Source organism: Rana temporaria, chromosome 3, assembly GCF_905171775.1.
Source record: "Rana temporaria chromosome 3, aRanTem1.1, whole genome shotgun sequence".
NCBI lineage: Eukaryota > Metazoa > Chordata > Amphibia > Anura > Ranidae > Rana > Rana temporaria.
In genome coordinates this window covers 384661434-384687840 of record NC_053491.1, presented here as the reverse complement: position 1 = coordinate 384687840, position 26407 = coordinate 384661434, and the positions used below count along the sequence as shown (strand labels likewise).

Below are 26407 nucleotides of genomic sequence, written 5' to 3'. Positions count from 1 at the left end.
AAAGAAGAAAGAAAGGGGGGGGGGGGGTACAAACTAAGAAAGGAAAGAGAATAGGGTAGACGAGAACATACCTGGAATCTCGCGTCCAGCTCCGCCAGCACATCAGCACATATTTTGTAGCTAAGAAAAAAAAAAGGGAGAACCACTCGTGCCAACCCCCACTATTGGCTAGACATCCATGTGATATGTCTAGTACGTTTCAGCCCACTTCTCCCACCTGAGAACCTCTAGGCCGCCCTTTAAGGGCCACATCCAAGCTGGAGGACACATGACCCAGATTCAGGACATGTGCATCCCAGGTCGACCAAGTTGCAGAGAAGCGGTCCTGGGCACCCCTGCAGGTGGCAATCCAATCCTCCGCCTCCCTGATGTCGCTCACCTTACGACGCCATTCCTCCCTGCCTGGGATTTGCGGGCGCTTCCAGTATATGGGAAGCAACCGCATAGCTGCGTTCAACATGTGAGGCAGCACACTTTTCCTGTACTGGCTCACTGGCATGGGGAGAACGTGTAGCAAGAAGTGGACTGGGGAGAGGGGGATGTCTGTGCCCGTTATCTCTTTGATCTGGGACTTAATATCCTCCCAGTAGGGCCCTAATCACTGGGCAGTCCCACCAAATGTGCAGAAGGGTGCCCCTGTGACCGCAGCCCCTCCAGCATCGATCTGACATGGATGGGTAAATCCTGTCAAGGTCCGCCGGTACACGGTACCAGCGTAGCAGTATTTTGTAATTTGTTTCCTGCATCTTGGAGTCAATTGAACTAGCCCGAGTAAGTTGGTAAAGGGAAGATAGTTGATTAGGTGAAAAGACCGTCTCCAAGTCCCTTTCCCAGGCCCTGATGTATGCAGGTTTCGCTACCAAGGCAGCGGAGCCCAGCAAGCGATAGAGTTTGGATTTAGCATGGAAGCACCAGTTAATGCTGTCTAAGGCCTCGTACACACGGCCGAGGAACTCGACGTGCCAAACACATCGAGTTCCTCGGCGAGTTCTGCCCTGAAGCCGCCGAGGAGCTCGGCGGGCCGAGTTCTCCCATAGAACAACGAGAAAATAGAGAACATGTTCTCTATTTTCTCGACGAGTTCCTCGGCGGCTCCATCGGGCCGAAAGTGTACACACGACAGAGTTTCTCGGCAGAATCCGTCTCTGACCGAGTTTCTCGCTGAATCCTGCCGAGAAACTCTGTCGTGTGTATGAGGCCTTAGTCCACAGGGCCAGATCTTTTTTCACAGTTGTCAGCAAGGAAGGGAAATTAGTCGCATACAGTGTGTCGAACCTATCCGTCAGCCGTATACCCAAATATTTCAGGGACGAATTTAGCCCAGGTGAATGGGAAAGCAATTTGTAGCCTCTCTGTCAGAGAGGGTGATAACTGGATGGGCAAGATCTCTGACTTGCCCATTTATTTATTTTGAAATTTTAAAGTGACCCGAAGTGTCGGAGTTCTCACATCAGGTTAGGCAGAGAGATCAGGGGGTCCGTCAGGTGGAAGAGCACATCATCAGCGTATGCTGAAAGTTTGTGCTCCGTATGACCCACCGTTAGTCCTTTGATATCAGTGTTCGCCCGTACAGTGCGTAGAAATGGCTCCAGCACCAGGGCGAACAAAAGTGGCGAAAGAGGACAGCCCTGCCTCGTGCCATTTCTGATCGAGAATCTAGGGTAGAGAAATCCATTGACCTTAACTTGAGCACTCGGATCCGAGTACAAGGTCATGATCCATGCTAACATATGCGTGCGCAAACCTATAGCCTCCAGTACAGCGCGCATGTAAGTCCAGTCCACTCTGTCGAAGGCTTTCTCTGTGTCGGTGGACAGGATCAGATAGGGGGGGGGGGGCAGGAGAAGTACGAGCCCAGTGTATAAGGTGTATGGCCCTGATGGAATTGTCCCTAGCCTCTCGGCCCGTGACGAACCCTGTCTGGTCCGGGTGTACAATGAGTGGGATTAGGTGTTTTAGCCTAGACGCAAGAATCTTAGCAAGAATTTTAATGTCCACATTAAAAAGGGATATAGGCCTGTAGCTCTGAGGCACGGCGGGTCCTTCCCCTCTTTGGGGATCACAGTGATGTGGGCTAGCAGGGCCTTACTAGGGATTGTGTGTCCGTTTGCTATAGAATTAAAATAGCTGCACATCGACTCCGATAGCAGGGGCAGGAACAATTTGTAGTAGGCTTTGGTAAACCCGTCGGGACCAGGGCTCTTCCCATTAGGCAAGGACTTCACTGTAGCCCCAAGATCAACAGGCGTAATAGGGGATTCTAGCATGAAACACTGGTCGACCCTCAGCGGGGGAAGGCCAGCCGCAGTCAGGTAGGTTCTTATGTCGTTAAGTCTCGCAGTCTGGGCCTCAGGGGTCTACGTCGAGTCCATGATATAGAGGGTGGCATAGTATTCTCGGAACCCAGAGGCTATTTGGGAAGACTTGACCGTGAGTTCTCCAGAGGAAAGGCGCAGCTTCTGTACATACATGAGCGCGCGTTTCTTCCTAAGGGCTCTGGCCAACATTCGACCACATTTGTTGCCGTGCTCATAGTATTTATGCGACAGGTAGCGCAGTTGCTTTCGCGCCTGCCAGTCCAATAAGCACAGGAACAATTCTCTCAATTCCATCATCTTCCCTAAAGCCTCCGGGTCCCCCCCCCCCCCTGCTTATGTTCAAGTTCCGTCTGCTGCAGCGCCCGAAGCACCCTAGCGAAATCCGCTTGTCGGTCCTTTTTAAGTCTAGCTCCCTGAGAGATCAGCTCGCCTCGCACTACCGCCTTATGACCTTCCCAGATAACCCCCTCACTCACACCCTCCATCATATTTTCCTTGAAATAGTGGGAAAGGACGTCCGTGACTGCAGAGATCGTGGCCGCATCGTCCAACAGGGATTCATTCAGGCGCCATGACCAGGCCCTACTCCTGCCCTGAGGCAGAGCCAAAGAGGCTGTGACCGGGGCATGGTGAGAGATAGTTATACCCCCGATGGACGAGGCCTGCAACAGCTCCAGAGCCAAGTAATCCACACAGATCAGGTCATTACAGGTGTAGACATCGTGGACCTTTGAATAATAGCTGTAATCCCTATCTGAGGGATGAAGCACTCGCCAACTATCTAGGAGGCAAAGAGACTGCAGGGACTTGCGAAAATGTTTAAGAAAGGCGTGAGAATGAGAGGGGCGTCGGTGCGAAGTGTCCAGTTGGGGGTCAGGGCTTACGTTAAAATCACCGCCCAAGATCAGAGGATCTTCTCTAAAGTCTGTGAGGCTGTCTAGGGTACTGTCTAGAAAGGTAAGTTGATTGGAATTATGGGCATATATCGTAGCCACTGTAAGCTTCTGGCCCTCTACAACCCCCTTTAGGAAAACATACCTCCCCTGAGGATCGATCTTGCTCTCAATGACCTGGAGGGGGCAAGATTTATGAATGGCGATAGCCGTGCCCCTGGATTTGTTAACCGGTTAGTTGCTCAGGAACGACTGGTTATAAAGATGGGTGGGCAATTTGGGAGTTGACTGGGGGGGGGGGGTAAAGTGCGTTTCTTGCAAAAGATTCACGTGTGTGCCCCTGACCGCTTCAGTTCCCACCAGAGCTTACTGCGTTTACAGGGAGAGCAAAGACCACGCACATTATAAGAAATTACCTTAAGCGATGCCATAGAGAGTCTGTGGTGAAGTCGGGTCTTGTAGCATGACTGCGGGTGTAGGGCTGGAGACGGAGCTGGGGGCAGGTCCTATAAGGAGGTATGGAGTGAGAGAAAGAAGAGCAGAAGGGAGGGAAGAGAAAACAGTAAGAGGCAGGAACACATACATAAAACACAAAATACAGCAATGGTAACAATACCATAACATTGTATACCTGGGGGGCAGGCGTCGGGCTCGGCCCTATAGGGGGGGAGTGCCCGAGACCTGTCCCCATCTCCAAATGAGGAAATATACATATATAATAAGGTACGGTCTACGTTGGGAACGTGGACCAACACCGGAGGGAAGGGGGTCAGTCCCCATCCACCACCATCTCTAAACAAGCAGGCAATAGACTCGGGGGCAGGGTCGCATTCCAGACAAGGCCAACAAGGCCAGGCCTCGGGGCGGCAGTGGGTGCAGGGGCGGCACTGCGGCTGAGCGGAGAGGACACTTTTATTTCCGGAGTTCCCCCCCTGTCATGTCACGGATGGTTAGAGGAGAGAAAACAAGAGGGAAGAGGGGGTGAGATGGCTCTCAATGTAATTTTCGGCAGCAGCAGTCCCCCCCTGGTTCTAAATGTCATTTTGTCAGACCCCCCAATGCTCAATGTCATCCCCCCCCCCCCGCTTCTCAATACAATTTTCGTCAGCAGCACCCCCCCCGCCTCTCAATGTCATATTCGGCAGCAAACCCCTCCCCCCTCCTTCTTCGTGTGTTGCCGAAAAAGTCCCCCGGCGGATAATGTCCCCCCTGTACTGCGCAGGCGGAGGACGGCATTGAAGGACCCGGCCTTGGGGCGGCAAAGGGAGTAAATCCGGGCCTGCTCGGGAGTAGAAAGTGCAAAAAATGATGAACAAGTACAGGGTATCCGGGAAGTGTGCACGTCGGGCCAGAACCGGGGGCCATGGCTTTAAATCTCCCCCAAAGGACAGCAACAACGGGAGCCTATGATCAGTCACGGTTATTAAGGCAATTGGTCCAGTAGGGAGGCAAACATTACCATACTGAGTGGCTAGATCCCAGCTTCAGGCATCGGTGTACTCAGCGGGCCTGAGACGTGCATAGAGAGCAGATAGGATACCAGTACCGAAGAGAACAGACCTTTCGTGAAGGCAAAAAGCAAACCAGGGGAAGGGAGCTGTCATTTAGTGTCGCGGCGACACGGGGCCTGAGGGAGAGGCAGAAGTGGGCCATCTGCGATTCCTCTTGCGGTTAACCGGTAGCCAGGGTTGGGGGAGTTGCAGGTCGGGATGGTCTTGCGGGGGTCTCCAGTCCGGGAAGTCGACTGTCTCCAATCCCAGGGTGGTCAGGAAATGTGGGAGGTCGTCCTTGGTGCGTAGCGTAGCTTGTCTGCCCTCCTTGGACGCCTGCAAATAAAAGGGAAATCCCCAGCGAAAAGACAGGCCTTCCTTTTGGACTGCTTCCAGCAGGGGGCGGAGAGCCCTGCGTTGCATGAGGGTCCTCCTGGAAATGTCCTGGTAGAAGGTGGGCCCCGTCGAAGTCAAAGTATTGCATCCAACGTATCTTTTGCATGATCTTATCTTTCAATGTATACTTGTGGAGCTTACATATGACATCTCTAGGATTGTCCATATCCTGAGAGGGCGGCCTGAGGGCTCTGTGAGCATGGTCAATCTCAATGGGTGCAGTAGCAGACAAACCCAAAATCTCTCTAAATACACCCTCCAGAGTAGGAACAATGTCCTTAGGTGCTGTGGCTTCAGGAAGGCCGCGTATGCGGATGTTCACTCGCCTGCTACGGTTCTCAAAGTCGTCTAACTGACACAGTCTCAGTTTTCTGATCCTGGGAGCAGAATCTGGCTTGAAGCATAGAGATGGCAGGCAGGGCCTCATCAAGTCTCTGCACCACTGTTTCCATCCTAGCTCCCAAGTGGTTAGTGTCAGCCTTAAGCTGGGCTATGTCCTCCCGGAAGGCTCTTTCCACCCTGGCTGTGAATTTTTCAAGGTCCTCCCGAGTAGGGAGGGACCAAATATGGCGTTTTATATCACCATCACCCATGAAGTCAGTCATGTCCCGGGGAGAGTGGAGGGGCAGCGTCGCTCACCATCTGTGGAGAGGGGATCTGAGAGTCCTCGAGCTGCTGCTGCTGTTTTGCAGAGGCTTTCTGAGCAGCCTTAGCTGCCTTAGATGATTTTGGCGTCTGCGCCATCTTGGAGGCCTCGTGTCCCGGGCCGCGGGTCCCACTCAAGAAGGCATCCAGCTGTTCCTGTCGGGACCCGTCCGCCCTCGATTGCTGGGAGAGCGCCCGCCGTCCCTGCGACATGTTTTCCGGTGATCCAGGAGTGATATCTCCCCTCAATGGCGCTATGGATGCGGCGGTGGATGAGGAGCTGAAGGGACCCACGTCTTCACTCCTCCATAGCTAAGCCACGCCCCCTTTCTCAACCTTTTTGACAAGGAAAAACCCTTGGTATAACTTTAAAATCTTAGGGAACCCCTGCCACTACATTTCCTTTTCAGAATGAACAATTTAATGTAGTTTAACATTTTTGGTAGGTAAATAATACGATTTTCAGAGGTTTATACATCAGGCCAAAAGGAGAGACAACTAAAGAAGAAAGAATGACAAAGGGATTAGGTTTCAAATGAGGGAGAGTTGGGAGCTTAGCAATACTTACTATAGCCCCAGCTCAGTGTACATTAGTATGGTGGTCAGTGGGAAGAATGCCTACCTTACGGATAGCTAAAAACACCATTAGCAACTTCTAGAACAACCCTAGGGTTTCATGGAGCCGTGCTTGAAAAAGCCTGGTACAGAGTAAATGTCTAGCTTCAGATTTTGGTAGAGACCATACAACTGTGTGTACACATCTATTCATACCAGTCTCTGCCCTAGAGGAGTTCACAGTTCACTTCTACATCCTTTACCAAACTCTGTCTAGGCACACACTAGGCAAGATTTACTAAAATTGGAGAACTCAGAATCTGGTACAGCTGGGCATGGTAGTCAATCAGTGATTGGTTTCTTCATAGAGCTGCCCTATATTTAGCTCTCTCCAGTTTTAGTAAATCTTCCCCACTGGGTCACATGTATCAAATATCCTTTAATAGTCAATTGCGATGTCCCAAAGTTTCAGTCTTTTTTATGTAGCAATTCTCTCATACCAGGCCAGTGGTAAAAGAAGGTATCAGTCAGAGATAGTTGAAGGTAAAAAGAGTTTTGGTTCTGGTCACATTGTGGGATCAACAAGTGGAGTGTGTGGTATCTCTGGGTGGCACAGGATTATACTTTCTAACAAGCCATTTGTATAATTGCAATTTCAATTAAAGTATATACTGTATAAATCCAAAGTCTTCTTTTTTATTTGTTTTCAGAAGAATCAGAACCCCTGTTGAGATTTTACAGCTATCTGGTGCTCTGTAGAGAGGTGTTGCTTTGCTTTCTATCTCGGTGACTACAATCTAACCAGGCAGGACCAGGAAAATCTGCAACAATGACACAGACACTAAAGAAAATAATTTTTGTTTCTGCCTGTGTTGCAGTTGGGGATTCCCTTCCCTTTCAGTAGTAAGGGGAAATCCCTCTTTGGCTAGCAACAAAAACCTAACAGGGGGTTCTAATTCTTCCACACATTTTGGCTTAGCTTAGGCTGGGTTCACACCATTGTGCTGCAAGAATGTAGATGTTAAGGCACGTGTGTCATTCTTAATGGCAACCCAACGCACCTTGGCAACACATTTGCATTTTAGTGCACTACAATAAACTGTGCATTGTGGTGGGCTTCCTTTAAAAAAAATGGTGCATGCACCTTTATGTGTGCTTTAGTGAATTAAGGAGCCCATTCATGTGAACCCAGCCTTATTTTGCATGTGTGATCTTCACACCTAAACAACCGATGCCCATAATACACGCTTACTGTTCTATTTCCTTTCTTTTTGTTGCTGCTTTAAGCTGTCTCATGGTGTTTTCCATTCTTCTTTTCAGCTACCACTAAATGTATTTAATAATTACTTCAGTCTGGGGTTTGATGCACATGTGACCTTGGAGTTTCACGAGTCCAGAGGTGAGTGGAACTAAAAATTTTAGACAGTACCTTTGTGTAGAATGAACTGTGTCTATGTACTGTTATGTTCCCTCTATTACTGGGGCAATGTAGGTAAGCAGTAGATGTAGATCAGGCTTAGCAAATCATGGTCAGGATACACACGTAAGTAACAGAAAAGAAGATCTCCTTCAAAAGAAGGAGAGACATCTTGTACCCAGGACCATATTAGGGGGGTTGGAGGGTTAGAGGAAAAGAGGGGTAAAGGGAAAGGAGAGGGAGGGGGCAGGAGACAAACACAAAGAAACAGTCAGGGAGGGGGAGAGGAACGGGCCAATGGAAAGCACACACCCATCTAGTGCAAGACACTTCAGGTTGCGTTGAGGATGACCATTTCATCAGAATCTCTTTTTTGGCATAGTAAAGGAGATACACACTTTGGGCCAGATTCACAGATGACTTACGCTGATGTATCTATTGATACGCGGCGTAAGTTCTGTGATGCGCCATCGTATCTATGTGCCCATTTCAGCGAACAAGATATGCCTGAATTTTGCCAGGATGCGACCGACGTAAGTCTCCTACACCGTCGTATCTTGGGTGCTGGCCGCTAGGGGCGCTTCCGTAGTTTTACGCGTCGAATATGCAAATTACCTAGATACGCCGATTCACGAACGTACTTGCGCCCGCTACGCCATTTACGTAAGGCTTACATAAGGCGTAAAGTTACCCCTACTATATGAGGCGCAAGTAATGCAAAGTATGGACGTCGGAACAAGCGTATATTTTTACGTTGTTTACGTAAGTCGTACGTGAATGGGGCAGGGCGTAGGTTACGTTCACGTCGTTGCCATTGAGCCGCCGTATCTTAGGGCGTAAATTCGACGTGATTCTAAGCATGCGCGCACATGCGCCGTTCGTACGGTGCTTCATTTATATGGGGTCACGATTCACTATAATACAACACGCCCACTACCAGCCTACTTTGAATTACGCGTGCTTACGCCGGCCCATTTACGTTACGCCGCCGTAACTTAGGGAGCAAGTGCTTTGTGAATACTGTACTTGCCTCTCTATGTTACGTCGGCATAGCACATATGAGATGCGCTACGCTTGCACAGAGATACGCCGATTTCTCTGTGAATCTTGCCCTTTCTGTCCTAGTGTGACAGAACTACTCATGCAAATAAACAGTGACAGTCGGCCCCAACCCTCAGGGCTGTCATAAAATCAGTCCCTGGTGTCCAAAAAGCTTAGGGACCGCTGCTCTAGAACCCAATCCTGTTGCTGGCAGGATCACCAGGTGAAAAAGAAAAATAATTCTAAGTAAAAGAAAAATTATGCAGCCGCCACAAGAACTGGTAAGCTGCCGGTTTAGATAACAATTTCAGTTTATGGCCATGTTTGGAGGCTCCTGTGGTGCATTGGAAACTAGTTTTCTCAAATCGATAGTACAGTATGTACAAACAAATTGTGTTTCTTTTAAGAAGATATGGCATTTCTCCCCCTTTTTATTGCCAAATTACATTTAAAGTTGAATCTACTGACAACTGTTTGTTGAGACAGTTATTTTACAAGTTGCTGATGAGCAGGCCAGTGAATGATTCTTTTAGAGTTATTTCTCCAGAGATACCACAATCCTCCCCTTGATGGACACTCTAGCTTTTTCTGTGAGATGCTTGTAATTTCTCTGACAGGAAGTCTAATCAGTGGAAGGAAGGACATTGGAGAGCTCCCTTCACAAAATATGTCACTCTGTACTGATCCCTGCATTCAGCTTTTGTCCTTAGATTACTTTTATTATTGCCTCCTCTGCTGTGGTTTAAGATTGCCACACACAATCAGATTATAGTTCAGATTTTATCTATCAAATCGACAAAATTTGACATGAACTGCATGTAGTGTGACAGACTATCTACACAATCCTTTCTCACCATATGCAGTGAATCTGGTGATTTTGAATTGCCTTGACCAATCAAGTTTCAAAAAAAGTCTATTGTGTCCAGTTACCAATCTGAACATGTACCAACTTTCAGTTGTGAAATTAAAGTGTAGGTTCACATTCAGAAAGATTTCCCTAAATTCGCCCTTTGAAATTCCATATCCTCTGAATTGTATACTGTACACTAGCAGTCCTGTTGTGAATGCTGCGTGTCCTTCTATTAAAGATGCAACTGTTGGTTGGGGGTCTCTCCACAAAAACCACTGGCCTCTCATCCCCCTCCATCCTGCCATTTGCAGGGCAGGCTGAACATTACAGTAATGGACCCCCTAGCAGCTGCTCCAGGCTGTTTAAACTACTTGTGCGCAATATGCCGTCCTCACTCCAGCTGTGCTCAGCAATGTATATTAGAACACAGTAGAGCTGCACGATTCTGGCTAAAATGAGAATCACAATTTTTTCGCTTAGAATGAAGATCACGATTCTCGCGACGTAAGATCATCTTTTACAAAAATTGGGCTAACTTTACTGTTTCGTTTTTTTAAAATTCATTAATGTGTATTGCATTTGAAAGACCGCTGCGCAAATACAGTGTGACATAAAATATTGCAACAACCACCATTTTATTCTCTAGGGTCTCTGCTATATATAATGTTTGGGGGTTCTAAGTAAACCTCAAAGGATGGGATTGTATAGGCAACACACATAAAGCTTCAAAATGTATAAAAAATATATCAATTTATTACAAAAATATAGAAATATTACACAATACAAAAATATCAAAAAACCATATAAATACACAATATACAAATCATAGAAGATGTAAATACTGTCCGGCATACGGTACCATCACCAAGATTTGGGAGGTAAGTTGTAGCAGAAAGCCGATGCATTTCGAATGCTGAGCATTCTTTATCAAGGCATGTGCAAGTATTACATCTGTTGTTCAAAAACTTTGTGCCAAGAGGTTGAGCCAAGACCCCCCCCCCCCCCCCGATATCTTGGGATGCAGATGTCTCTAATTGCAAGCTGTGCCATACAAGACTCCCTGTTCCTATCACTCATAGGGTGCTTTAAAGCCAAGTCTCATATCTCCAAAACGGTGATGAAAGAGATTCCTGGCTAGCCCCCAGACAGATTCCCCTTGGGAGTGAAATTTTCTCCAGACTCTCCGGTATATGGAGAGGGAAAGGTAATTTTCTAGAAAAAAATACTGCTTTTAACTTGTAAGCAACAAGTGTCAGAAAAAGGTTTAGTCTTTAAGTGGTTAAACTGACCTCATCTACAGACAGAAGTTCATTCTTTTTCTCTAAAAGAAGGAAATGTTACAATGTTTCTCTTTATCTTGCCTGAGGATGTTGTCATAAACTTGGCAGTCTGCCTGTTTTTTTTTTTTACTTTTGACAGCTGTCTGCTTGAGCAGAGAACTATCTGCACAGAATCGCGAAATGCAATGTTAAGATCGTGAGGGGGGTAGAATCGTTTTATGATTATTGTTCAGCTCTAGAACACCATGTCATTTTTCCATGACATGAAGTATCAAGGAAACAATTTGTAATTGTTTGTTATCCCAGGTATAAGTTGTCATACTCTCAAATGTCTATTTGACATCGTTCTAAGACTCTGAAATGTTGCTCTCTTTTTGTTATTATATGTAAGCAAGGTATTGCAAAGGATTGTAAATATATCGAATAACTAAAACAATTTGATTTCAGTATTTGGTCTAGTGAAAGAGTTGTCTACCTGGTTGTCACAAATTAGTGTACATTAAAATGGACCTGAACTCAAAAACTGAAGGGATCTTGATGCATTACAATGTTTCCTTTTCAATGCAGTTTTATTCAGGGTTTTTTTTCTCAACCACGCTTCCACTGCAATGCGGGTTCAGGAGTGCACTACATACGGAGAGCAAGGTTTAAGACTGCGCTACATGCAGAATTCAGGGCTCTGAACATGCCCCTCCGAACACTTCTCCCATTAATAGAGTGGTCACTCCCTGAGTACCACTGCTGATTAGAGCAGTGCTGGGGATGGGGGGTTGAAGCATTGACAGACTGTTGAAATCATTAGTCTATTAGATATTAGTATGACTTCAAAGATATCAATAGAGCCATTTTACTTTGCATATGGATATCTAGGAACAGAACAGCTCGAAGAAAATTGTAATAGAATTAAAATTAAAATAGATATAAAACAATTGCAAATCACAATTTCACAAGCTAGCTAGTGAAACTTTTGTTGTTTTTGTGCAATTAGTACACATTATTCGCATGTCATCTAACACATCAACACAAGGAACGAACCTTCTAACTGTGACTATGCAAGCATATCAGCTGACAATACAGGGAAGTGTAAAAATGTCTGTTAAGTCTTCTTAACGTTAATTAGGTACCGCTGTCTCAATCAGTGACAGTGTGCTTAGATTATTAGTTAGATTTTAGATTTTATCTGTCAACATGATTTTTCATTATTCAGAGCTCTAGTTTATACCTAATCTGCCATTTGTTTCTCCTACCGCCAAAGTGTGTGGCTACACCCCTGTTAAGAACCCCTGATTTAAATGCTAATTTTCTATGTGCAATCAGTTGGAATCTGTCTTGTACTGATCTGAATTCAGAAGAGCCAGTTCTGATTCGTAAAAATTAAGAGCGCTTTATTCAATAAGCCTGATAATGATTTATGTTTATACGAATGGATAGATAAAACATTCATCAGGAGTATATGAATGAATATGATATAAAATATACTGTTTATACCTTGGTGAATGAGGTATATACTTTGTTATGTACACCTAAATAAATGAGATGTACTGTATGTGTACATGAGACATTGTATATCTTATCATTAATTTCTGTGTTCATTACTCAGATCATGTGTTCACTTTCCAATCCAGTTTATCGCTTTGTTGTCTTTATTAGAAGCAGAGGAAATGGGTTACATTTGTGTGCAATGGAGGGAAACTTGAGCTATTTAAGTGCGTAATATAGAAAACGTAATATAGAAAACGTTGGGTGCTCGCCTCATTACCTACAATGAAGAAGGCTGGTTCTCCCGTATTAAAGAACATATCCGAAGTACCTGATCTACTTATTATCACACATAGACCGTTTTATAGTTTTATTAATGATGTGAGTTCCCCATCGCTGTGATGTGTGACACATGTTTTTGCTTCTCACCCAGAGAAAGCAGAATGGGGCCCTAGGCAATGCAGCAGCTATCCCCCATCCATCCATTCATTTGACACAAACAAAAATTGCCATAGGTGCACTAACTGCCCCACTAAAATTGTCTGTGTTGGCATGGTCCACCTCATCAGACACCAAACGCCTACAAGTGTATCCTACATTGTAAAGTGACAAGAAGGTATCAACTTTAACCAATTATGCTATTTCCCTGTTTTGGAAGGATGATAAGGTTGCAACTAAGACCCCTGGACATCCACTGGGCCTCAGGCTCCTGTCTACGTTGCCTTGTGAATAATTTGTCTCTTCTCACCCACACCAACAGTTAATATACCATTAACGTGAAAAAAACAAGTAAAGAATTAATAATGTGTCATGGACATGCATTCTGTATGGCTCTGAATTTCAGCCTGGCAGATCATGTGTAGTGGCTCATGCTCTACCTCTCTCTCTTCAAATGGGGTCAGTCGTGCGGGCTCACTGGAAACACCTTAGGCCGCGTACACACGGTCGAACATGTCCGCTGAAACTGGTCTGCGGACCAGTTTCCGTGGACATGTCCGACCGTGTGTACGGCCTAGCGGACAGGTTTCCAGCGGACAAAAGTTTCTTAGCAAGCTAAGAAACTTGTCCGCTCCAATGTGATACTGTAACAATTAACGTACCTTACTATTTGTTGATTGTACCTGCAGAAAATCAATAAAAAACATTTTCAAAAAAAAAAAAGAAACTTGTCAGCTGGAAACATGTCCGTCGGACATGTCCGATGGTTAGTACACCTAATCGGACATGTCCGCTGGTTATGACGTGTAACCAGCGTCCCAAAATCCCGCGCATGCGTCGAATTGATTTGACGCATGCGTGGAAGCATTGCACTTACGTGTTTGAGAACGTCGGTGTTTTCTACGTCACCGCGTTCTCTGTCCGCGGGGATTTTGGTCTGATGGTGTGTACACACATCAGACCAAAAGCTCCCAGGAGACATGTCCGATGAAAACGGTCCGCAGACCGTTTTCATCGGACATGTCTCCTCGTGTGTACTGGGCCTTACTCAATATTTTGGCCATATAGTATATATGTTTCTAGTCTTTTAGTGTTCAATATGGAGCTAGAATTCATGCTATGATTTAACTTCCCCTGAAACCAATATCTAATCTATAGTGGGCCTTACTAGATGCTCTACAACCTTACTAGTTAGCCAATAAATGGTATCACCCTAAATTTAAACCTCTACTTTCATATGTTAATGTATTTGAGTGTCTGCTGTTGTAAATGTCATAATTAATAATGCTATAATTGCTATAAAACTATTTTTTTTTTAATTGTGATTGATTATTTTAAGACAAAGAGACATTGCGCTAGATAATAAATGTACATCAAAATACAATTTTTTAATGTATGCAAGCAAAACAAAGTCATATTGGTCCTCAGAAAAATATTGCAATGGTTTTTGTTAATAGTACACAAGTGGTTAAAAAGTTATTAGCATTTAAATGTATGTACTGCAAAACTGACAAATTTGCACTTATCTGGTTGCAATGAAATAGCTGAAGACCCCCTATGATGACCTTGTACTACAGCTTGGCCTTGTGACTAGTAGGATTTGAATTACCGTTAGTGGCAGTACCTATGTGACCTCTTCTTGCTTTTTTTCTTGCAGAAGCAAATCCCGAAAAATTCAACAGTCGTTTTCGTAACAAGATGTTCTATGCAGGGGTAAGTGTACATTGTATAACAATCTTGAATTTGTGTGATAGGCCAACAGTGTCATCATTTTTGATATTGCAGAAAAAAAACAGGAAAAAAAAATTGGGTCTTTACTATTTGAACAAAAATTTTAGTAATTTTTTTTTTAACCTGCAGTTAGGGTATTAAGTCATACTGCATCAAATAGCTGAAGGGAAAATACCAATGTTTTTTAAAGCTGTAAAATGCAAATTGCACACAGTAAAAGGGAAAATCCAGTTGAGACCCATGGTAAACACAGACACTTTGATGCATTATGATCAGTGAGGTGGGGAAAAAAAAGTCAGCCGATTAAAAGGGCTGAGATTGGAGCCATTGGAGACAACCAGTGATCAGACTATAAAATCTTTCAAATGTTCACAACCAATTTTTTGGACCAAGAGGAATATTTGTAAGGAAGACAAATCTACTGTTCATTTACCCTCGTAAGAATACTGGAGGTGCGTTCTTGAAAACATATAGTACAATATAGCATATACAGTAGGGATGATTTACTAAAGCTGGAGATTGCAAAATCTGGTGCAGCTGTGCATGGTAGCCAATAATCTTCTGACTTCAGTTTATTCAATTAAACTTTTACTAAAACTGGAGAGTGCAAAATCTGAAGCAGCTCCAGTTAGCTTCCAGGTCTTTTTGTCAATCAACACCTGTGTGTGTGTGTGTATATATATATATATATATATATATACACACACACACACACACACATATAAACATACGGTAATTATAAGCTGATCCAGACAGTCCAGCTGATCTCCATGTACCTTTTGTCTATATGTCAACAATCAATCTCTTTCCCTGTTCTGTTTTTTCTACAGGCAGCTTTCTCAGACTTCCTACAGAGGAGCTCCAGAGATTTAGCCAAACATGTTAAAGTTGTGGTGAGTACTTATTCAAAATCGTAATTAACACTATATTTCTCTTTTAAAACATATGTTCTATGGGGATGTTTGCTTTTGTTTTCTTATTGACTATTTTTAATAAATGTATATTCTCACCTAGATTTAAAGCAATTTTAAACCCAAAAACAAGAATTTTGTATTTTACAGCCTACCATTTCTTAAATGTGGTGGCTGTATGTGTGTGTGTTTTTTTAATGCTTTTTTATTTTATTTTACCTGGGAATCCGGCCAGTAATACACTTCCTGTTTTAGGGTGTCCCCACTCCACTGGAGGAGCAATGGAGACACCTTTGAACAGCAGAATTGTCAATCTGGGAGAGGGCATTGTTAGATGCACTACCATATTTAGATGGACTTGGCTAACAAATTAAAGCAGAACTCCACCTAACATTTTTTAAGTAGTTACAGCATGAAGTTTTTACATAAATTAATAAAAACTGACCATTGTAAGCACTCTGTCAATTTGTCTCAACACTCTAAAACCCTGTACACACGATTGGTTTGGGCCGACTGATGGACTGTTTTCATCGGACAAACTGATCGTGTGTGGCCCCCATCAGTTTTATTTCCATCTGTGTAAAAAAAAGAACATGTTTTAAATTTTTCCTATGGATGAAAAATCCGATCGTCTATGTGGAACTCCATCGGAAAAAATCCACACATGCTCAGAATCAAGTCGATGCATGCTCGGAAGCATTGAACTTAATTTTTTTTCGGCTCGTCGTAGTGTTGTACGTCACTGCGCTTTGGCACGATCGGATTTTTGACTGATGGTGTGTAGGCAAGACTGATGAAAGTCAGCTTCATCGGATATCCGACGAAAAAATACATCGGATTAGATTCCATCAGATATCCGATCGTGTGTACAGGGCTTAAGGCCTCGTTCACATGAGGTGATTACATCCATGCCCCATCCATTATTGTTTCTTTATTGTACATCACGGGACACAGAGCAGCATATTCATTACTATATGGGTTATATGGAGTACCTTCAGGTGATGGACACTGGCAATCTCAAAAACAGGAAGTGCCCCTCCCTATATAACCCCCTCCCATAGGAGGAGTACCTCAGTTTTTACGCCAGTGTCTTAGGTGTTGGTCATGGTTTAGCTTGCCTCCACATCCTTGGGATTAAGGTGGGCTAACCGGTTCTGTCCAAAGGCCTCAGTGCTAAAGTGGTCAGTAACCGGACCCCAAACCATTGGGGTATAGCCCATAATGCTTTCTGTCACAGAGAGCTGGACTCTGGGCCCAGAACTTAGAAACCTTTGGGGGCCTAATGTTTCTGTTGCCAGGGTGCTATATGGGCCCAGGACAGTGGATCCTTCATAGGAACCCAGGGCCTGAAGGTCTAGACGCCCCACGGAGATGGGGGAAGATTGGACCTCTTGCTGTGCAAAGTCCTGCGGCATGGAGCAGGTAAGTGAAGGGGAAACTTGCGGAACTTGGTTCGCAGCAGGTTTTTTCTGGGGGAAGGTCACAGTGGGACATGCCTATGGTTTATGCGCTGCATCTGGCAAGGTGAGTCACATATCTTAGGATAGGATGACTCTGTATGTATATATTCCCCATAATCGTGACCTCCCTGGTAGTATTGCAACTGGTGCTAGAAAGCATTGAAAAAGGGCCTGTGTGTATAGTGACAATTCTCTCTAAGAGAAGCCCCTGGGAATCTACTGAGGTTTCTTATGTAAAGGAGTGAATGCTCCTACCTGCAAGCCTGCTCAGAGAGGTCCAGGCGGTTGCTGCAGGAAAAAATGCCGCTCTGTGGATCCTGGCCTGGACGGCAGGATCAGCCTCTGACCTCCTCGTGTGGCCCCCTCCCCCCCCCCGCCGGCGGGCGCGCATGCGTCCCCGTGATATGGGCGCAATTTCGCGCCGTTTGCTGACAGGGGAAGGGCGGGCCTGTAGGTAAAAGGAAGGGGCGGCCCTTCCAAAAAGTTCCCAGTTCAGTGAAGTGTTGGAACTGAGAGAGGAAGGACCAGAGCGGCAGCGTGGGGCGCCGAGGACACACAGTGGCCAAAGAAGAGTATTACAGTCTTCAAAAAGACTGTCCTTTACCCTAGAGATAGGGTTTCTTTTTCAGCATTTTTTTTTGGCAAATACTACTAAAGGGGGACAGAATGGTTTTTCTTTCTTTGGTTTAAAAAAAAAAAAAAAAAAAAAGAAAAACAAACCAAGTTAATAAGAAAGAAGGCATTTTTTCCCCCAGAAAGGTTTTTTGGGCAACAACTATTTATTTTCCCAAACACCGTTAAGTAGCGGGCGTCCCTCGGTATTGTACCATGGCATCTGGTTCAGAGGGTACAAGAGGTGGGGATTCCCCCAGAGGGTCTGAGGTCTCGGACAAAGTCATGCCGCTACTTTCCCCAGAGGGAGCCTTGGTGGGACCATCGAGATCTGGGGCTGGAGCTGGCACGGGTCAGTCCAACCCTAGGGTGGTCACGGACGAGGTACTGTCCACCTCTCTAAAGGAGATGGAAAAAAGAATGGAAAAGATGATAGCCAAGGCTATGCGGGGCAAAAAACGGAATAGATCTCCGTCGCCCGAGCGTGAACCCTCAGATGAGGAGGTCCCTTCCGCAGGGGAATTGGAAGACCTCTTGGACAAGGACCAAGTAGGTTCAGGGATCGAGGATCCGGGTACGGAGGAGTCTGGCGCAGCCTCCCAAGGGGAGAGCTGGTGGGTTCAAGTTTTAACAGACTTGGTCCATAGGACGTTCAACTGGCCAGTACCAGATCTCCAAGTATCAACGGTCTCAGCTTTGGGCTCACTAAGAGCGCCTCAAACCAATGCGGTTTTTCCGATCCATCCTCTACTAGAGGAAGTTATGTTCCAAGATTGGGCCAAGCCAGATAGAATCTTTGTACCACCAAAAAGATTCTCTGCCTTATATCCTATGGAAGAGAAATTTTCCAAGAGATGGGCAGCCCCGGCTGTAGACGCAGCCATCTCATGTGTTAACAAATCTTTAACATGCCCTGTAGAAAACATACAGGTGTTCAAGGATCCGGTTGATAAACGCTTGGAAACGCTACTTAAAACCTCCTTCACTACTGCAAGGGCAGTAGTGCAGCCAGCTGTGGCTGCAATTGGGGTTGGACAAGCATTATCGGATCAAGCTAAGCAGATGCTTACACTTATTCCTGCCCAGCAGGCAGAAGAATTTTCGGACGTCCCTAGGGCCATACGCTTTACGGTAGATGCGATTAAGGATTCTATCCAGCAAGCGTCACGTTTAACGTTATCCCTTATCCATATGAGAAGACTCTTATGGTTAAAGAGCTGGGAGGCAGAGCCCCCATGCAAGAAGCTCTTGGTAGGGTTCCCCTTCCATGGAGGACGACTCTTCGGAGAAGACCTGGATAAATACATTCAGACCATTTCAAGCGGAGTTTCGGGGGCCTGCGTTTAAACGACAGTACTCCCCTGGGCAGGGGCCTTCCAATACCAAACAGTATCGACGGCCTCCTGCAAGATCAAACTTTAACAAGTCGCAGGGACAGGCCGCCGGAGGCAAGAAGCAGTGGTTTCGCAAGCCAGCGAAGCCAGCCCCCAAGCCGGCCTTATGAAGGGGCGCCCCCACCCACGAAGGTGGGGGGAAGACTGCGTCTCTTTGCAGAGGTTTGGGAGGCCAGCAGGGGTCACGATCCTAGCATACCTGGACGACCTCCTAGTCATAGATCACTCGTCTCCTGGCTTGGAACGAGCAGTGGCCCTCACAGTTCAGTACCTCGAGAGGTTCGGCTGGGTCCTAAATCGAGAAAAATCAGCATTCCAGCCCACAAGGCAGTTGGAATATCTCGGCATGAGATTAGACACAGAACAACAGAGGGTGTTTCTGCCTCTGATAAAAGTCAAAGCCATCAAGGAATTAATCCTACTGGTTCTAAGCAGAAAGAACCAACTGTTCGCCTATGTATGCGGTTACTAGGCAAGATGGTGGCCACATTCGAGGCGGTACCGTACGCCCAGAGCCACACTCGCATCCTGCAGGCAGCCATCCTGTCAGCATGGAGCAGGAGGCCACAGGCCTTAGATATCCCTTTGCCGCTCTCATCAAGAGTCCGACAAAGTCTGTGTTGGTGGTTAGACCCTCAGAATCTACTGAAGGGGAAGTCTTTCAGCCCAGTGGCTTGGAAGATAGTAACCACAGACGCCAGCCTGACAGGCTGGGGAGCAATTTTGGATGGTTGCACTCGCCAAGGCACTTGGGCAAAGCCAGAGAAGCAGTTGCCCATCAACATCTTGGAGCTCAGAGCTGCTCGACTAGCCCTCAGGGCTTGGACGGCCAAGTTGCAGGGGTTCCCGGTGAGAATTCAATCGGACAATGCCACGGCAGTGGCATACATAAATCACCAAGGGGGAACCAAGAGTCAAGCCGCTCAGAGAGAGGTGAGCTTGATTCTCCTATGGGCAGAAGCTCATGTGCCCTGCATATCGGCAATATTCATTCCAGGAGTGGACAACCTTCAGGCGGACTTCTTAAGTCGCCAGACTCTGTTGCCAGGGGAATGGTCTCTACATCCACAGGTCTTTCAGACACTCTGCCAGAGATGGGGAGTGCCGGACGTGGACGTCATGGCATCAGTTCAAACTTCTTTATGCTTTTCCCCCGCTCCAGTTACTACCCCGCCTGCTGCGCAGGATCAGGGTGGAGCACATACCAGTCATCCTGGTAGCTCCATCATGGCCCAGAAGGGCATGGTATTCACTAATCCTAAAGATGGTAGTGGGAGACCCTTGGACTCTTCCTCTACGGCCGGACCTGCTATCGCAAGGTCCGATCCTCCACCCTGCCTTACGGCATCTAAATTTGACGGCCTGGAAGCTGAATCCCTGATTCTCAGGGGTAGAGGTCTGTCTCAGAAAGTAATCTCTACCCTAATCAGAGCCAGGAAACCGGTCTCTAGGGTGATTTATTACAGGGTCTGGAAGGCCTATGTAGGCTGGTGTGAGTCCAAGCTATGGCTTTCTCGTAAGTTTACCATCGATAGAGTATTAAGTTTTCTCCAGCTAGGAGTGGATAAAGGACTGGCATTAAGCACTATCAAAGGACAGATTTCAGCTTTGTCAGTGTGGTTTCAGCGGCCGCTGGCCACCCACTCGCTGGTTAAGACCTTCATGCAGGGGGTCTTACGTATTAATCCTCCAGTTAAATCCCCGCTTTGTCCGTGGGATTTAAATCTTGTTCTGTCAAGTTTACAGAAACAACCTTTTGAGCCGTTGGCTGAAATTCCTTTGGTTTTACTGACAAGGAAGTTAGTATTTTTGGTCGCCATAGTTTCCGCCAGAAGAGTATCGGAACTGGCAGCCTTATCCTGTAAGGAACCATATCTTATTTTGCATAAGGACAGGGTCGTTCTCCGCCCTCATCCTTCCTTCCTACCAAAGGTTATATCCAGTTTTTCATCTAAACCAGGATTTGGTATTACCATCCTTCTTTCCTAAACCTACTTCCAGAAAGGAAGGGTTGCTGCATACCTTGGATATTGTCAGGGCCATGAAGGCCTATCTTAAAGCTACAGAGAAGATCCGGAAAACAGATGTGTTGTTCATTTTACCGGATGGGCCCAAGAAGGGGCAGGCAGCTGCAAAATCCACCATCTCGAGGTGGATTAAACAGTTAATCACTCAGGCCTACGGCTTGAAAGGGTTGCCTCCTCCGTTATCATTAAAGGCTCATTCTACTAGGGCCATGGGCGCCACCTGGGCAGCACACCACCAGATCTCTATGGCTCAAGTTTGCAAGGCGGCCAGCTGGTCTTCTGTCCACACGTTTACAAAATTCTACCAGTTGGACGTAAGAAGGAATACTGATACAGCCTTTGGGCAGGCAGTGCTGCAGGCTGCAGTTTGAGACCCTCGGATTCCGGGGGCTCCCTTTTGAGTTAAATTTAAAATTTAAAATTATTTTTTCTCAACTAAGTTGGATTTATTATGATTTGAGTATATCTCTAAATTAAATCCTTTTGTCTTGGGAGGATGTTCTCCCTCCCCTCATTGTAAGCATTGCTTTGGGACATCCCATATAGTAATGAATATGCTGCTCTGTGTCCCGTGATGTACGATAAAGAAAAAGAGATTTTTAATACAGCTTACCTGTAAAATCTTTTTCTTGGAGTACATCACGGGACACAGAGCTCCCACCCCTCTTTTGGGGACCATTTTGGGAGGCATACTGCTTGCTACAAAACTGAGGTACTCCTCCTATGGGAGGGGGTTATATAGGGAGGGGCACTTCCTGTTTTTGAGATTGCCAGTGTCCATCACCTGAAGGTACTCCATATAACCCATATAGTAATGAATATGCTGCTCTGTGTCCCGTGATGTACTCCAAGAAAAAGATTTTACAGGTAAGCTGTATTAAAAATCTCTTTTTTTTATTGTTTATCCCCATGACCGTAGTCCCATAGCTGTTTATTGGGACGCAGCAGCTTTACTGACACAGCTGTGCCTCCCAATGTGACATCCATGCGGGTGCTTGGCCCCAAGTGCACTCAGGGAGAGTTCGGGGACACGCAACTGCACCGACACACATGTCCATGCAGCCGCTGTTTCCCAATAAACATCAATAGGATTACCTGCACGGGGATGCATGGAACACCTGTACATCCCTGTGTGGGTAAACACGGCCCTTCTTGGGCACGGAGGTAATCTCCATGTGTGAACAAGGCCTAAGTGCCACTTTTGCAGGACAGTGTGGTTTGTTAAAGGAAGTTAAAGGAAGTTGGAAAATAACAGACTCACTGACCAGAGCCAAATCATCTCTATGTAAACATGAAAGTTGCACTATTTTCTAGTGCGGTAAGCTGCATGTTGACCCAAAGCAAACAAAGGGGTGGGATGCTGTCAAGTCAGTCCCTTTATTCAGGGGTGTCCAAACTTTTTTCAAAGAGGGCCAGATTTCATGAAGTGAACATGCGTGAGGGCTGACCATTTTGCCTGACTTTTTTTAAACCATTAAAATTTAATGCAAATTAAATATTTTATGCAAAGTTTATTGCAAACGGCATACTATTAATTTCATAACATTGATGACAATATATGATGACATATATTATATATATCTTCTCTTCTCCACTCAGGGTAACGATGAGTTCAGGCGTGTTATGTATAAATATATATATCTCTATCTCTCGCTCTCTATCTATCTATCTCAAAAGGAAAGGAACTGCGTTCCAGTTAGATGCAACCCCCCCAAGTATTTCCATCTGTGGCCCCCAAAGCTTGAGTGTGTTATGTTTTTTTTGCTGTTAATATATCTATCTTCTTTAGCCTAACAAATCCCAGAGTGCCACACTCATTCTTAGGATGAGCTGGGGCGTGTTCACAAGTCTATGTGCCCGAGCCCGCAAGAAAGCTAACAGTCTGCAGATAAAGAGATCAGGAATAGTCACAGTGCCTGTGATTGGCTCTTTGAGCTGTCAGCTTCATAGCAGCTCTGGCACGTCGACTTCTGAACACGCCCAGCCACACGCCCCGGCTCACACTAACAATGAGCGTGGCGCTCGGGATTTTTTAGGCTAAAGAAAATAGATATATTAACAGCATAAAAAACATAACACGCTCAAGCTTTGGGGGCCACAGATGGATATACTTGGCGGGCCACAGATGTGTATATATATGCAAATTCCAAGTGGGGGCCACATGAAACCATAACTCGGGCCGGAATTTGGACATGTCTGATTTATATGGACACTTGCCCATATTTAGTTATTGACATGCAATGCTTTCCTAAAAATACAGCAAGAATCTCTAACCTGCTGAGGATGCTCTCTCAGGCCTCGTACACACGACCGAGTTTCTCGGCAAAAACCAGCAAGAAACTTGCTGGGAGATATTTTTTGTTGTTTTGTGTTTACATTTTCGTTGAGGAAACTGTTGAGAAACTCGAGGAGCCAAAAAGAGAGCATGTTCTCTATTTCCTCGATGGGAATGGAGAAACTTGCCTTGTCGAGTTCCTCGACAGCCTAACAAGGAACTCGACGAGGAAAACTATGTGTTTCGCCCGTCGAGTTACTCGGTCGTGTGTACGAGGCTTCAGACCCTGTGAATAATATAATTTAAAGCACCCAGTTTTAACAACCACTTTGTTTTTGTTTTAAAAAGTTTGCAATCCTCAAAGGAGAGAGCATATGCCAATTTCTTTCTTTATATTCTAATTTTCTCTGCTCCACTGGGCACCACAAAGCTGTTTCCCCCCAAAAAAACAATCTAAAGCCTAACACAAGTTAATCAAGTTCTGAAAAGAACATGATGAAAAATATTGAATTTGCAGACAAAGTAGAAAAATGCTGATCAGCGGTGCAGGCTCGCTACAAATAGAATATAATGAAACTGAGCAATAATGTGCATTCCTTACCTAGAATAGTGTTACTGTTGGCAGTGAAGCGATCTACACATGTCAAAGGTAGCTTTTTTTATTTTTTTTTTATAATATTTGTATTTTCTCTGAAAATTTTGTACTCCACATTTGTAACACTCATATGAAAAATAAATGAAAAGAGTCAGATATTGAAAAGCTCATTAAATACTTACTGATAATTTTTTTTGTCTCCGTATTGCAGTGTGATGGGACGGACCTCACACCTAAGATCCAAGAGCTGAAGTTTCAGTGTATTGTCTTCTTAAATATTCCCAGGTGAGCTATAAGACTCTGAAGTGGTAAACAAAAATCCTTGGTCCCATCTTTCTTTTCTTTTTTGTTTTCTTTCTTTTCACATGACTCTCCTGGCTCTGTATTGCAGGGGTGACATATTCAGTTACAGTAACAAAGATATATTTATACAAGGTACATTGTAACTCAACATAACAAGTTCTCCTTTCTTACACTTCTCTCCCATTTTGCAGGTATTGTGCTGGCACAATGCCCTGGGGAAATCCTGGTGACCATAGAGATTTTGAACCTCAGCGCCATGACGATGGCTACATTGAAGTCATTGGCTTCACTATGGCATCTTTGGTAAGAAAAGTGGACTTTGGTCCAAAGGAGAAAAGTTTTAAAATCACTGTTGCAATAAGCGATTACCGAATACCGGAATTAGCGATTACTGAATTAGCGAATACAGCTTTCTTTCTTTCCTTGCATGAACAGAGCACTCAATTGCAGTTCAGAAAATGATTCCAAACAAGACAGGTTGACTTTTTTCCAGCATGCAACTACTCATTTATGCCTGTAGGTGGCATTGCAGAGCCTGAAATAGGACCTCTCCTGAAATTTGTGGAAAACAAGAACTGCATGGTGTCTGCTGTCTGACATATACAGTTCTGTCACTATAGGGGTATATTAAGGTCAAAAAGGGTTAAACACTGAATTGTAAATAATATTTCTATCGATATAAATGATCTCTGCTCATTGTTAATCTCTTGACATTTATGATGCTGCGTACACACGTTTTTCCTGTCATGCAAAAAAAGTTTTTCTCAACGTGATTCGTCGTGATTCCTCTCGAGCCTGCCTTGCATACACACGTTCATGAAAAAAAAAAAATGCTCGCGCAAACCGCGGGGACGTACAACATGTACGACAACGCGTACAACGGCACTATAAAGGGGAAGTTGCGCCACCCTTTGGGCTGCTTTTGCTGATCCTCATGTTAGTAAAAGTTTGTTGAGAGGCAATTTGCGCTTCTCAGTCTTGATGCTTATTTTTTTTGACACTTTTCCTCCAGGTGAATGGGTAGGGGTACGATGTGGGGGGCCGGGATCTGGGGGCCCCCTTATTAAAGGGGGCTCCCAGATTACGATAAGCCCCCGCCCGCAGACCCGGACAACCAACGGCCAGGGTTTTCGGGAAGGGGCCCTTGTCCTCATCAACAATGGGGGCAAGGTGCTTTGGGGTGGGGGGTGCAGGGCCCACCTGCCCCAAAGCACCCACCTCCCCATGTTGAGGGCATGCGGCCTGGTACTCCTCAGGAGGGGGGGTGCTCGCTCGTCCCCACCCCCTTTCCTGACCGGCCGGGCTGGTGCTCAGATAAGGGTCTGGTATGGATTTTAGGGGGGAACCCACGTGTTTTTTCGGTGTGGGAGTTCCCCTTAAAATCCATACCAGACCGAAGGGCCCTGTATGCTCATGAAGGGGGAACCAATGCCATTTTTTTTTTTCTAAAAAATTGGCGTGGAGTTTCCCCTAATTATTGGGGGACCAAAGTCACGTCCCTGCTCATTGAAGTCGTACTTCAAGTTGTGGGACAAAGTCGGATCCACAGTTGTATGACTGTCTTGTGAAAATTGTGACCGCGAATCATGGCACATTTGCGGTAATATCGCACGACTTTGAAGTCGCACAAGTGTGAAAGGGGCCTAAGGCTTAACCTGCCTGGCGGTGTTCACGAGTCTGACTCGGGGTTAAATTTTCCTGCTGCGAGCGGTAACCCCGAGTCAGACTCGGGCTTGCCTCGCTAGATCCACAGGCATGGTTTACTTACCTTGTCCCTGGATCCAGCGATGCCACCGCGCTGTGTGAGCGAGCGGGACCTCGCTCGATTCACACAGTGCCTCTGTGTGACGCCGATCTCCGTTCCCTGCGATGTTACGACGCACGGGGACGGAGAACGGCGCCAAATTTAAAAAAGTAAACAAACACATTACATACAGTATACTGTAATCTTATAGAACACACCCCCCTTGTCCCTAGTGGTCTGTCCTGTGTCATGCATGTCATTTTATATAATAAAAACGTTTCTTTCTCCCTGCAAACTGTAGATTGTCCATAGCAACCAAAAGTGTCCCTTTATGTCAAAAATAGTTTTAGATCAGCTAAAAAACAGCGATAATAAATTCTAATCACTTGAAGAATTGTGCGATAGCGATTTGTGGGGAAATTCGTCATTAAAAATAAAAAAATATTGACAGCAACAATTCTGCAACTGAGCAAATTTCTGTGATTTTGATTTGATTACATTATTGAATAATTTTTATTATAATTATATTATTATTTGTTATAATTATTTATAA

General features: G+C 45.4%; 1 protein-coding gene across 11 annotated transcripts in view; it reads left to right on the top strand.

The window, feature by feature from the left end:
- DGKI (diacylglycerol kinase iota) overlaps positions 1-26407 on the top strand; it is a 483473-nt gene that overhangs the window by 311911 nt on the left and 145155 nt on the right. For all 11 annotated transcript variants that reach the window (XM_040345697.1, XM_040345695.1, XM_040345698.1 and 8 more), the window contains 5 exons: positions 7618-7696; positions 14460-14515; positions 15364-15426; positions 24019-24092; positions 24302-24413. In XM_040345697.1, the coding sequence (XP_040201631.1) occupies positions 7618-7696; positions 14460-14515; positions 15364-15426; positions 24019-24092; positions 24302-24413 (384 nt within the window). The remainder of the gene's footprint in view (positions 1-7617; positions 7697-14459; positions 14516-15363; positions 15427-24018; positions 24093-24301; positions 24414-26407) is intronic.